The sequence below is a fragment of the Gossypium raimondii genome, chromosome 5 (assembly GCF_025698545.1).
Source record: "Gossypium raimondii isolate GPD5lz chromosome 5, ASM2569854v1, whole genome shotgun sequence".
NCBI classification, from domain to species: Eukaryota; Viridiplantae; Streptophyta; class Magnoliopsida; order Malvales; family Malvaceae; genus Gossypium; species Gossypium raimondii.
Genome location: NC_068569.1, coordinates 3238168 through 3251969, shown reverse-complemented (window position 1 = coordinate 3251969; position 13802 = coordinate 3238168). Strand labels below are relative to the sequence as shown.

Here is a 13802-nt window from a genome sequence, read left to right as displayed (position 1 = left end):
TATAAATTTTACTATTGGAGATGGAGAACAAATACATCTTACGTGATAGTATAGGATATGTCAGCTTGGGTTAGATTTTTTTCTTGTAATCTAGGCCTTATTTCTGGACCTTGCATTTGGAGGTGGGCTAAATATCTGCCTTGAAAAATGTCAGCTTGGGCTGTTGAACTTCTCTCATATCTGTCCTGTATTATTAACCAATAAGCATTACACACTGGTTTCTTCCCTTGTGGCTTATTACATGTGGAGGAGCCAGCCAGGCTTGCAGCTCAAGAGAAAAATGCCCTTGTTCTAGGCTGCCAAGGCTGGTTTCAAGGTCCAATTCTTCATAACGGAGCTGTCCGTTTATTGGGGGAACATACAAAGCACAACTTGCCATTCCTGCTTGTAAAAAAGCAAAACAAGCAGCATTCTGAAGGGATAAAATGTACGAAGAAACCCAATCAAAGAAAAGCCTTGAAAAACAACACATCTTCAAATTCCACATTGACTTGAAAAAAGCCAGCAAATATTACATCCATACCAAATTCTCAAAACATTCATAGAGAGAGGACCATAGCCTCAAAACAATATTACTATCCAAACAAAACCACTAAATTAAATGCAATATTTTACATCCAACTAATGCCCTCACTGCACCTGAGAGCACGAATGGAGGAAAATTTTTATATCAGTCTACTGGAATCAGTACACAACTTTTAAGACCTACAGTCATAACAAACATAAGCTGATTCACTCACATGCAGTTCCATCTCAACCATGAGTGTTTACTGCTTCCCACACTAAGTTCTTTGGAATTGGATTGCTGAGAATCCTCGCCTGCAAGGCTGCTGATCGAAGAGTCTCGATCGTCATTACATTAGCCTTCCAAAACGAAGCGGTATCGTACTGTAAGTTGTGTTTCTTGCATAGCTCCTGAACGAATGGGGAAACTTTCCTGAGATGGCACCTTGGCAACCTTGGAAACAAATGGTGCTCAATCTGGAACTGTAAACCACCATGGAACCAATCCATCCATGATGAACATACTATATCAAGTGTCCCATCAGTTTGCTTCTCAAACCAATTGTTTCCACTAGGTGGTCCAACATAAACACTAGAAGAGAAATGGTTCAAACAGAACTGAACATGTTGGATACCAGTTACAGAAAAACTGGCAACCACAAACATTAATCTCTCACCCCAATTAGGCAAACAAGAAACTAGTAGGGGAAACCAAGTCCAATAAACAAGAATCCCCAAAATCTCTTGACCCCTATTTGGTACCTTCCTCTTAGAAAACAAGAAAAGGAAAGACTGTGCAAATAGATTGATCCTAGCAAAACACATTACAGGATAAAATGTCCAGTGCTGGTAACTAACCAAGAACCTAGCAATGGAATCAAAATTCATCTTCCTTTCGTAGAAATAAGATGTGAGTGAACTAAAAAGCTTTGAAGATACCGCGAATATTGGCATGTGTTGAAGGTCTGGATCGAATTCGAGACTGTTACAAGCAATGTGGTGAGCATTGTGGTTCCATTTCCACCAACCAATACTGATCCCTGCAAGGCAATTCCCAGTAAGGATCTGAGCAACCCTGTTGAATTTTCTGCTTGACATAACTTGGTAATGCCCAGAATCATGTCCAATCCACCCACTCTGTATCCATGAGAATCCCAGTAAAGCACCCGAAAGGAGATGCACCAAAGCGCTGTTAGAGCATAAAACACCGTAAACACTGATAGAAAACAGCAATGCTATAATGCAAAGCAAAATGCCTGTCCCGTGCTCCTTCTTTTCAAAAAGACCCATTTTTGAAAACTCGGCAGCAAGTTTTCTGAAATCTTTGGATACCTCGGAGACAGAGTAATCTTTGAGATAATACCCAGTAAAGAACTTGTCAAGATATTGCCAAGCTAAGCCAGGATGATAGGCTACAAAGGCATCGGTGGCATCTTGGCCAGCCAGATTCAGCAAAGGAAGTGCTCCTCCAGGGTGTTCTCGACTCCATTCAGTGACATCGTAGATCTTTCCCTGTATAGAGATCCATAGATCTCCTGGTTTTTTGTGGCTTTCAAGCTCTGTTTGAGAAATATACCTCTTGGACTCTGCCATTGGAGAATGAAACGAGGAACCAAAGAAGGGGATCTGACTTTTTAGTGTTTTTTTCTTCCTTCCTATGATATTAAAGGAGGAGTCTTTGTGAAATGATTATGGCCTGATAAAGAAAAAAAAAAAGAAAGGCTTTTTCTGGGTGTTTTCTTTCACTAAAAAAAAGTAGTTTTTTAATTATTATCTGGTTTGCCTTTGCCTTTACGGGTGTGAATGATGGAGAAGCAAATCGAGGAGGTGCTTATATATAAATGAAGAAGATAAAGAAGCAAAAATGAAGAAGCGCCACAGTTTACTTTAAAAAATAGAAAGCTGAGAAGAGAGATGCAAACAAACTAAAATATCTTTGGGTTCACACTTCACACTGACACTCTCAAAATAAGGATGAAATTAGAAGACTTTTAATTTGAAGGAAAAAATTGAAAACTCAATTAATGGAATCGGGAAAAAAAACACACGCAATGCAACTGTAAAGGTTTGCAAAGGGTAAATGTATTTGTTAAGTTGTTCCATTATAAAATTTTAATTATTTTATTAATAATAAACATAATTAAATTGTAACCAAGTTAATGTTTATTGTTTAAAAATGACATTTTCATTTTCATTTCAAGTCCAAACAAAATTCTATCTATAAAAAATTAATTTTGTTAAACATTAAATAATAATTTTTAAACATTAAATGACAACTCTGTTGAAATTTAGTCTTATTTGCTTGTTTTAAAGAGTATAAAGAGTAAATTGGTTGACCTAATAATAGGACTAATTTGATAGAATCCTTGCAAGGTAGCTAAGTTAAGATTGTTTGAATAAATATTTGTTTACACAGTAATACCGAAAAGAGATACTGAGAAACTAGTTGTAAATTGTAATTAATACGCTGGCAAGTGGTTTTTTTCGTTCTTAAAAGACAAAACATGAAAAGAGAATATCCTTAAACCTTCAAAATGGCATATCCAATCCAAAGCTCACTCTTACTTAAAAGGTGGGCTTTGATTAATAAGCCCAAAGATGGTTCAACGGGGCTTCGTTTAAGTTATTTCGGATCCCAAATGCACACACACAAAAAGAAAAGCAAAAACAGTAGAGGTGCTCATGGGCCGGGCCGCCCGCCCGAAATATGGGAGAGTTTGGGTAAAAATATAGGCCCGAAATATGAACTTGGGCAAAAAAATGCCGGGACTCGGGCACCACTTTTTTGGCCCGGGCCCGGCCCAGCCCGATATAATAATTATATTTATTTTTTAAAATTTTTTTAATTTTAAAATTTTTTTAAAATACTTTTTTTATTACTTTTTAATTTTAAAATATTTTTAAATTTTTTTTAATTTTTAAAATAAATTTTTAGTATTTATTAAAAAAATGGGCCGGGCTAGGCCCGGGTTTATGATTTTTTCCCGGGCCAGGCCTGGGCAAAATTTTAGGCTCATATTTTAGGCCGATCCGGACCCAGTCCTAAGAACCGGGTCGAAATTTTTTATGGGCCTGACCCGAACCCAGCCCGGCCCATGAGCACCTCTCAGTGTAGATAAGAATATGCTATATACCTTTTTCGTTTGATTCGTCTTGGAATATAAAGAACCAAAAGCCCCTTCTGTTGTCGCTTAAACCCGAAACACAAGCCCCCTCTTCTCATCGGATGTCCGGTTTCCAGTTTATAACAGTCTCTTCTTCTTAACTTTATTCCTAAGCTTTGCTTTTCCCAAGGTAATAACTGTTCAGTTCATCCATGTCTTTGATTGGTTCTTTTATATGTTTATTATTCATTCTTGGATTCTTTGAAATGTGTGATTATTCTTAAATGGGAAAGCTAACTACTTTTAAACTGTTTGGTCTTTAAGATTAATGATTTTTTTCGAGTGGGTTTACTTGAATGATCCAGTTACGTAGATTAAATGCTTGATTTTTTTGTCCCTTTGTAGGAAATAGTGTTGAACCCAGATTTCAGTATGAGCTTATATAGCTATGGTGGTTACTAGAAGTTTCGGTTTTAACTCTTGAACTTTTTTATTAGACAATTGATTTCTTTTTCCCCCAGCAAAGCTGAAAAAGTGGAACTTGTTCTAGAAAAGTAAAAGAGAGAGTTGTATAGGATTGAAGTAGACTGATTGCCGTTTTTGCCTGTAGGTAATATATTTCTCCTGGTTTTAAAACTAATTTTGGACCTTATTGGTATTTGGCAGGTGCATTTTTGCATATTGTTGGTTAAATCTAAGAGTAAAAGAATGGCACATTTGATGTCAACTTCATGCTCAATAAAGATCTCCTCTAGCTACAGACCTTGTGGTCAACCTCTAAGTCAGGATCGAACCGTACTTCCTAACTCTTTTACCATTAAGACTTCCAAGTCACCTTTCAAAAGGCTCGTTTCGAAAGGGCACAGGGCAGGAAGGAGTTGTGTGGTTCTTGCAACTGCTGCCTCTGTGAGCAAAGAAGTTTCAGCTAATCCCAGGTCTGGTTCTGATCGGTCCCCAAATGATTCTTCAAAGCCTCAGCGGGTCATGGTTATTGGCGGGGATGGCTACTGTGGTTGGGCTACAGCCCTTCACCTGTCCAACAAAGGTTACGAGGTTGCTATTGTGGATAGCCTTGTTCGACGGCTCTTTGACCACCAGCTTGGTCTTGGCTCCTTAACACCCATTTCGTCCATCCATAACCGACTCCGTTGTTGGAAAGCTATAACTGGGAAGACAATTGAACTTTACATTGGTGATATTTGTGACTTTGAGTTCTTATCTGAAACCTTCAACTCGTTCGAACCTGATGCTGTTGTCCATTTTGGAGAGCAGCGGTCTGCTCCATATTCAATGATTGATCGATCAAGAGCTGTGTTTACTCAGAAAAATAATGTGATTGGAACGCTTAATGTTCTTTTTGCAATAAAGGAATTCAGAGAAGAGTGCCATCTTGTAAAGCTTGGAACAATGGGAGAGTATGGAACTCCCAACATAGATATCGAAGAGGGTTATATAACAATTAGTCACAATGGAAGGACTGATACTTTACCTTATCCAAAGCAAGCTAGCTCCTTTTATCATCTCAGTAAGGTTCATGATTCAAATAATATAGCCTTCACTTGCAAGGCTTGGGGGATCAGAGCCACTGATCTGAATCAAGGAGTGGTTTATGGGGTTAAGACCGATGAGACTTCAATGCATGAACAGCTGTATAACAGGTTAGATTATGATGGAGTATTTGGAACAGCATTGAATCGGTTTTGTGTTCAGGCTGCTGTCGGTCATCCTCTTACAGTTTATGGGAAAGGAGGCCAGGTGAGTGTCCTCTTTCAAATCTCTACTAAAGCATCAATGCCTTCCACTTTTTGTTTATTATTTCATTTTGATAAGTAACTTAAGCAATGCCTTTATGCTGTGATGCTGATTTGGGAGGATTACAGTCCACAGTTAACTGAATTGGTTTCCATCAACCTAATGTTTACTTACTTGGATAATCTTGTATCTTTATATAATGCATCATACATTTGGCACATACAAATGCTGCATTTATCAGATAGCTCGGGCCCTTTCATTCTAACATGTAGATGTTTTACCATACACATTAGACATATGCTTATTTAGTTGTGGTGTTTTCCCTGCTTTGATATAAAACTTCCTCTCCCTCTTGTTTTATTTATAAATTCAGACTAGGGGTTACCTTGACATAAGAGACACGGTTCAATGTGTGGAACTTGCCATTGCAAATCCAGCAAAACCTGGTGAATTTCGGGTGTTCAATCAATTCACTGAGCAGTTTTCCGTCAATGAACTGGCTGCCCTTGTAACAAAAGCAGGACAGAAGCTTGGACTTGACGTGCAAACCATATCTGTGCCCAACCCAAGAGTTGAGGCAGAGGAACATTATTACAATGCAAAGCATACTAAACTCATTGAGCTGGGACTAAAACCACATCTCCTCTCAGACTCTCTTCTCGACTCATTGCTCAACTTTGCTATCGAGTTCAAGGATCGCATCGACACAAAACAGATTATGCCCAGCGTTTCATGGAAAAAAATTGGGGTGAAGCCACAGACTGTACCAGCTAATTAGGTGGTTGGCAATGAGAGGAACTTCTTGTTTATCCTGTTGTATCTTTCTGCGCTTCGTAGATGGTGCTGCAGTCCTCTCTACTTTTCATGTTAAGCATGGTCTGTATGTGCCATCAAAATCAAAACTCGGTTATGAATCAATTGAACGTGAGAGAGTAATATTACTTGAGCTCCTGAGTCGTGACTTTTTGGTCCAGGAACTACTTGTGAGCTTGTTTTGTATTTATTTGCTTATTATGTACGAAACATATAAGCATTTGCTATAAGCCGGTGTTCAGTAGTAATAATTTGAAGCGACGGTAATGTCTTGCTCCTTGTTTGTTCTTTGGTAATACATGAACTGAGGCCATCAGCAATGGCTGCGTTTATTATATTCTGTTCTTCGTGATATCATTGTGTATTTCGGAATGGAGTTCAGTTTTTCAAGTACAACGATAGACAACTAGGCAAGTAAAAGGGGCTTCAAATGATTAAGATTCAGACTTTAGATTTGCTGAATACTTACATGAACAATTTGAGTTATTTTGGATTTAATAGTGTGTACTTTTTAATACAATGTTAAAACCTTTGTATACAAGTTCCCACAATCTTCAGATTCGAGCTTTGATGAAATTAACTGCTCTTTCGCATGATTGCAGAAGTTCAGCTGTGTTTCTGTCTTCCCGAACTGCCTTTACAAAATCGAGCACAACTGTAGCTAACTCATCCTGGTGTGCAGTATACTCATGATCAGCTCCTTCAATTATGTGCAGCTTGTGATTTCGTATAAACCTGGCAAATTCCAGGGCATCTTTGGCTGGTACAATTTTATCCCTGGATCCATGAATGGTTAATAACCTGAATATAATGGCAAACAAGTAAGAAATCTATGCCACTAATCACATATTTAGTGAAAATGCATATTAATAATTCCAAATGCAAACTGCTGAATCTGATATAGAGGATGGGGATCAAATTTAAGTATATCCAGGACATTGCAACCGATCCGGTTGTATCATGAACATCAGAAAAGAAATCAATGCTAGCATTTTTCCTAACCTGCAATTTTGATCAATCGAAAGACATGCTGCACGAGTGTCGGTGGTTAATCGGTCCATCAAACTTTCTTGAGTTACACGATATTCAAACTGTCCTGAAAATGAATGAATGAATGAATGCTTGGTTTCGGGTAAAACGTTAACTAGTTTATCACAAAAATTGTCCGTTGGAGTGTGACAAAAGAACCTCACATAAAAATATTTGGGAAAAATGAAGCATAATACAGTAGCTACCTTTTCTATTCGTAACATCAATAAACCCATTCTGCTTGATTCTTTGTAAAAAATCTTTACCCAATCGACCTTCCATGCCTTTCTCCAAATGGAACCGGCCAGAAATATTGATGACGGTGGGTACATCATTGTACTTTGAAGCATAGAGAAGCACCACATTCCCCCCTGCAGGAACCCTATTCAGCATTAAAGAAACTTAAAAAAGAAATGATAAATGAATCAAAACATCAGATTCTCTCAAAGAACATGAGAGAAAATATGAGAAAGCATGAAACTCTATCATCAGCAGATTGCATTTACTTTTTCAGCAATAACAAAGTAACCCTTCTCTTATGGTTGAGGGGCGAACTTTTAATTTCCTAGAATCAAAGTCCTTCATAGCACTGAGTTCAAAAACTTGACTGAAAATTTTCATGCACACAAAAAAGAATGGAACTCAACAATTCTCTCCCTTGCTCATTTCATATAAAGTTTGATTACACTGATTCATGTCACAATTATATATATGAAACAAACCTTTACTGTGGCCAACAATTGCAGTTATTAGACGTTGGTTCTTGCGGAAATGTCGGATGACAGCTCGTAAATCTTCGGCTTCTCTGCGGTAGTTACCATACATAAAGGAACCTTCACTTTCCCTGGAAGCCAACAGCACAAATAACCTTAAAAACCATTGTTTGTATAACAACTTGCAACTTCGGAAATTTCAAAACATTCTATTTTACACCAAGATTTGTTTCCCAATTAACACTGTTCCAGTTATCTTCTTACCCGTTCCCAGCAAAGTCAAAGCGGAAAGCACTGATTCCCTCTCTTCCCAAAGTAGTGGCAAGAGTCACCATGGGTATTCGTTCCTGAAAATGAATAAAAACCCAGAATTATTTTGTGAAATGATCTTCAGTTTAGGTTACAATTACATTGATTTGATTTTAATAAATGTTAAAATTAATGTAAGAATTAGACTCACCTTTTTGGATTGAAAACCGTGGCAAATGATGACAAGATCCTTAGAACCAGTTTCGCGTAAAATTCCAACAAGGTTCTCCCCATGATCGTTTCGGATTACAATTCTCCGCTCTTCTACTGTTGAAGAAATGGAATGATACGTTGTGTTATCAAGGGTTAAACAAATAAACCCTCAACAAAATCAAGTAAAAAATAAAAAAAGAAAATCATCATTCGTGTTCCTTAATTATTTTAGTTTCTCCCAAAAAAGAGAAGAAGAAGAACAAAAAAAAAAAAAACTCATAAACTGAACAACTTACCTGAAGTCATGAAGGTGCGTGTTGAGAACGCACTGATTGAAGGTAAATCTGAGACTGAGACTGAGACTGAGACTCAAGGAGGGGTAGGAAGGAGCTTGTACTCGAGGTTGCTCTGTTCCATAACAATGTTGGGCCCAAACCCAATCTTGTTCCATTTCGACCGTTCTGTGCCAAAGAATTTACGTACCGTACTTAAATAATGGTTTTTACTGAATTTAATGCACTACTCTAGTATTATTATTGTTATCTTACTAAAATATTATGAAAGTACAATTATTTACAAAAATAACATGGTGTCAAATTATTTATTAAAATATTGTTTAATTTGTACTTTAAAAAAATTATAACATGTTTTAATGGCAGATATTTTACATCTTGTTAACTTGTCATTTGAGATCTCAAATCAACATCAATGAAATAAACAAATTCTTTGGAATTCCCAAATTGCTGTAATTTGATGTTAAATTTTTAAATTATTTTATTAAATAATTTCAAATACATTTAAGTAAATAATTTATTTTTATAATATTTAATTAAAAAAAGCCTTATTATTACTACACCAGCAAACACAATACCCAATTTATTTGGTTTCTTTCCACTTGCACCATTTCTTTTTCTCTCATTTTTTGGCTTTTATATTAGGGTTGGTCTTTGATTTACCAGCCATTAAAAGCTTGAGCAAAATTCGAAAAAGTTTTTTTTTTTTTTTAATGAAAGTGAATTCCCAAATGGCTGCAAAACTTGTGTATATATTATATAGGGCTATATATATATTCTGCGGTAAGCATTTCAAATATATGCATATAATTATCACGAGAAAACCCTAACTATATCTTTGGCAAAAGAAAAGTGCACATAAAAAATATATATAGGTGTGATGAACAGATGAGAAAGTCGTTCCACTTCCATATGTAAAATAAATAATTGAAATAAAAATTATACAAAATGAAATAAATTAATGAAGGGCTTAAAACAATGAGAGTAACAACCAAGAAGAACTATATATAGATATATTCAGCATCAGCATAAGCGATGCATTATTTAAAATTATTACCAAGGGAAATATGGCCACATGGGGCTGCAGTGCTACATAATCTCTCCAATTTTCTCATCTTTCTATGGGAAAAGATTGGGATATCTAACTTGAAAAGTTACAAGAAACCACAACCTAACCTTGCCATGGTGTTTCACTGTGCTGGTTCGGTTGCCCATACGCTGAAGAAGAGTTTACGTGATGATTAAGCCCTACTAAGTTGGGGATATCTGTATGTGGGAAAGCTTTAAGACCCAAGAAATCTCTTGTCAACCCATCGTTCCCTCTTATGTTATTACTACTACTACTACCACTTCCTTTACCTTCATGATTATCACTTCTGCATGATTGGGATTCTTTTGTTTCTGAGAAATTATGATGATCGATATAATTTTCTTGAAATTTATTGCTGTTTCTTTTGGTGATCCATGTCCCATTGAAAGAATGTTCAAAAGATGAAGACCCTTCTAGCTCACTTGTACCAGATAAAGAAGTCATCATATCATGGAGTAGAGAACTAGGAGCTGCAGCACCGGCTCCAGCACCTGCATTACTCTTTGTTGCATTAGCCACCTGTTCCAAGAAACCAGGGGTGACACGAGCTTTATTCCCAAAAGATGACAAACTGTGGGTGAACTCACTTCCCAACTCTTCACGTGCCGACAAACCCCAAGCTCTAGACGTGGCAAAAGTTGTGGAACCACACATGTGAGCCTGGTGGTGGTAGTAGTAAGGTCTTTGCATGGATACTACTGGTGATTGTAAGGGCTTGCTCAAAGTCACCCCCATTTGAGCTGCTTTTTGTAGGAGTGCGGTTGCAGACGTGTGTGGAGAAGCTGGCGGAGCTTGGAATGGAAGAAGTGTAGTAGAACTAGGATTTTGGCTAGGGTTTTCGTCATGTGGCAGTGGGTGGCCTAAAAGAAATGGTGATGATGAAAGATTTATTGAGGGGGGACCAGAATCAGGCCCAGCAGCTTCTACTCTTGCATTGAAACGATGATCTTGGTCTCTATTCAAAGATGTTGCATTGAGGGCATAGCCATGGAGTAGGGGTTGGGATTCTAGATTGGTCATATTTATGTGTGAAACAGAAGAACCAGGTTGGTTTGCAGCTGTAATTGCTCTAGCAGTCTCCTCAGCTAAAGCATCGCAAAACGCTCTGTGAGTGATGAAACTGTCCCTCCTGTAACCAAAAATACAAGCAGAACAAAAAAAAAAAAAAAAACCAAAGAGAGCAATCAATGTCCAGGACAGAACAGTGAGACAGTGCAGTTTTCTCATATTCTTCCCATAGGGATAGGATGAAGAGACATAGCAGCTTGTAATCCCTAATCTAAGCAGTACTATTGTACTTCACGAGGTAACCATTCTTTACCACATACAGTACACGAGACATGTAATTAACTTGCCGTTCTTGAATGTTAATAAAAGCAGTAAACTATGATGCATGCAGAAGAGTTAAGAGAGATGAAAATAAAGATTGAAGAATCCAGCTTAAACTTCATGATATATGATTGTGATCTGAAGTATGAACTTGTTAATTAATTATGTGTATACCTGGAGAAAAGGTTCCCACAGTCACATCTATACTCTCTGGTGCCACAAATTTTGGAATGAGCTTTCCAGTCAGATTGAACAGCATAACGCTTTGAACACTTTTCACACTTCCATTTCTTCTCCCCATGTTTTCTGCAAAAGTGCTTCTTGATTCCCGTGAGGTCACCAAGAGCCCTAGATGGGTGATGGTGCACGCATGTTGTCTCTGGACATACATATACCTTCTTCCTCACCACTTCCTTGTTTGTTCTTTGCTTTAGTTTCCATGGCAAGTTATGTCCTCTTCTATGAAGCTGAAGATTCTGATCTCTTTGAAACCCTTTGTTACAGATCTCACATATAAATCTATTTGTTGCAAGCAGTGTCTTGGGAGACAAAGCTATGACTTCAGCCTCTGGGTCTGATAATTGAACCCCATATGTTAAAAAGAAAAAAAAAAAATTTCTTAAAATTTGAGTTTGAAAAATTAATTAACCTGGGTTGCCTGGTAGAGTTCTCTTCTTCTTTGATAATGGTTCTTGATTTGTCGAAGCACTTACTTCACCAGATGTTGAAGTCAAATTCGAAATGCTCTCATCCACCACCAAACCTTTCATCATCTCACTGGATTTTGTAATGGCAGTCAATATTTATATAGCCCTCTACATTATATATAGGTGTATGTATCAACTTTATAATACATGACAGAATGTCCTGATTGAGATCTATGTATGAACCCTGATTTGCTTTTAGTACAAGGTCCCAAAGTGGATTAACTCCAAAAACCTTGAAATGAACTATTATAGCTACTCTCCAAATTCAAGTTCCCAAAAAAACACAATATCTTTGCTTGCTAGAGATGTTAACACCGAGAAGATCATTGAACAAAAGCCGCACAAAAATTTACAAACTGAATAAATAAAAAAGGACTTCCTGCAAAAATATAATATATAGATGATCTGTGTGTGTGTGTGTAAACAAGAACGGAGAAAACGTGAGATAGGGAGAGATGTGGATGAGAAAAGATTCCTGAGAAGCACTCCACTTATACAAAATCAGAACCCAAAGCTAACAGGATTTGTCACTGACTTTGCAGTTCCTGTCTTTTCTTTTGTTCTCACCTTGTAGTGTACTCTTATAATATAACTCTTTGAGAAAAGAAAAAAAAACTGTAATTTACTTGTGAAATTTTTCTTCATTTTTTACTCTTTAAAAAAAAAAAAAAACTGGTTTACTTTCATCCTTCTTTTCTCATAAAAAGGTAGACATAAAGTAACCCAAATCACAAAGTAGATTGAGATTGAGACAGATGATGAGTATAAGGACAGTTGATTACAGGCTTTTAACATAAAATGTGGGTTAAATAATTTAGAAAGCAAAGCCTCTTTCTCCTATGAAAACCCTATTAGAACTTCAGTGATTGAATTCCATTTCCAGCAGACATGTTCCCAAAATCTTTTTTTAATATTCTTTTAAACTAAACCATGTGGAGAAAAACTCAGAGTATATGTATATATGCTGCCCTACCCATAAATATAGTCACTTAAATTATTGCACTTGACTGCAACAAGCAACATGAAGAGTAATCCCCAGGGATTGAAGAAAGTAAGAAATGTCCAAGTTCTGAATGATGAATTATTGAAACAAATATATTAATTATTTCAGAAATTAGCTGCTTGAGATAAGATGATCATGGAGCCAGCAAAAGCAAAAATACAAGAAAATGTAGAACCACTCACCCGATAATACATATATATTACAAGACAGAAAATATTAATGTGGCATGTTTTGGAGATACACTGTCTATATATATGTTTTATTCATGCTTCTTCACAGTACCTTTTGTCTTCACACTGAAAGAAAAGAAAATGGGTCCATTAAAACAAAAGTTGTGTTTAATTTGTTTTCATTTGTCATTTTCACCTTTTGCATTATGCATTTATATATAAATATTTCAATTTAAGTTTGTTTACTTGCTTCCAGCTCATTAACAAGCTTAAACACAGTTAATTAAATATTTAATTTATTCCCTCGCAGCCATAGCCATATGGCACATTATATATATACACACACCAATTATAAGATTTAATTATTAATGTGATTGATTCCCCCCGTGATGTGAAAAAGGCTTTGGATGTTGTTATAGTGTAATTGGAGATGGCATCCAATATCCTTCTTCTTTTTTTTTTTACTATGTCATATCCAGCTTTTATCAAATTGTAACTTTCTTCTTTGCATTGACTTACATATTGAGTGAATGAACATATCTGCAAACAGAAGACAGTAATGTTACATGCATATGCGGTACTGTAAGAGAAGGGAGAAAAAAAAAACCAGAGTCAAACGCTAGTGCTATCATTCACCATATATATAGTCACAGTGAAAGGTAAGATGAAAGGCTGAATTGTTCGCCACTCTATTGTAAACCAAGAACAAAAACTCCCATGGATTTCCATAAAAAGATATAGCCTTCTTTTTGAAAATTTTCTTCTCCTTAATCACTACCATGGTGCACTGCTTTTGATGTAGGCTGTTTCAATAATACAAGGGAATATTGACA

General features: G+C 36.6%; 4 protein-coding genes across 7 annotated transcripts; 1 reads left to right on the top strand and 3 right to left on the bottom strand.

Annotated features, from left to right (window-relative positions):
- Nucleotides 1-456: 456 nt before the first annotated feature.
- On the bottom strand, nucleotides 457-2427 carry LOC105769952 (acyl-lipid (9-3)-desaturase). The gene has a single exon (XM_012590931.2). It carries the CDS (start codon nucleotides 2095-2097, stop codon nucleotides 754-756), a length of 1344 nt encoding a protein of 447 aa, XP_012446385.1. The 5' UTR covers nucleotides 2098-2427; the 3' UTR covers nucleotides 457-753.
- A 1206-nt stretch (nucleotides 2428-3633) lies between these two features.
- Nucleotides 3634-6508, top strand: LOC105768936 (UDP-sulfoquinovose synthase, chloroplastic). The gene is made up of 3 exons (XM_012589226.2): nucleotides 3634-3798; nucleotides 4275-5363; nucleotides 5734-6508. Exons 2-3 carry the CDS (start codon nucleotides 4317-4319, stop codon nucleotides 6136-6138), a joined length of 1452 nt encoding a protein of 483 aa, XP_012444680.1. The 5' UTR covers nucleotides 3634-3798; nucleotides 4275-4316; the 3' UTR covers nucleotides 6139-6508.
- A 96-nt stretch (nucleotides 6509-6604) lies between these two features.
- Nucleotides 6605-8833, bottom strand: LOC105768937 (uncharacterized). Of its 4 annotated transcripts, none has more exons than XM_012589227.2 (7): nucleotides 8674-8833; nucleotides 8376-8491; nucleotides 8180-8262; nucleotides 7925-8046; nucleotides 7409-7584; nucleotides 7176-7264; nucleotides 6605-6974 (listed from the first exon to the last, which is right to left on the bottom strand). In XM_012589227.2, exons 1-7 carry the CDS (start codon nucleotides 8681-8683, stop codon nucleotides 6728-6730), a joined length of 843 nt encoding a protein of 280 aa, XP_012444681.1. In that variant the 5' UTR covers nucleotides 8684-8833; the 3' UTR covers nucleotides 6605-6727. The 4 variants fall into 4 exon arrangements, with proteins under 4 accessions (XP_012444681.1, XP_012444683.1, XP_012444682.1 ...); XM_012589229.2 differs by having other exon boundaries at nucleotides 6605-6950; XM_012589228.2 differs by having other exon boundaries at nucleotides 7176-7269; nucleotides 7409-7573.
- Nucleotides 8834-9546: 713 nt separating this feature from the next.
- LOC105768935 (zinc finger protein GAI-ASSOCIATED FACTOR 1) lies at nucleotides 9547-12363 on the bottom strand. Its single transcript, XM_012589225.2, has 3 exons — nucleotides 11739-12363; nucleotides 11264-11663; nucleotides 9547-10889 (listed from the first exon to the last, which is right to left on the bottom strand). The coding sequence occupies exons 1-3, from the start codon at nucleotides 11860-11862 to the stop codon at nucleotides 9842-9844; spliced, it is 1572 nt and encodes a 523-aa protein (XP_012444679.1). The 5' UTR covers nucleotides 11863-12363; the 3' UTR covers nucleotides 9547-9841.
- Nucleotides 12364-13802: the final 1439 nt, after the last annotated feature.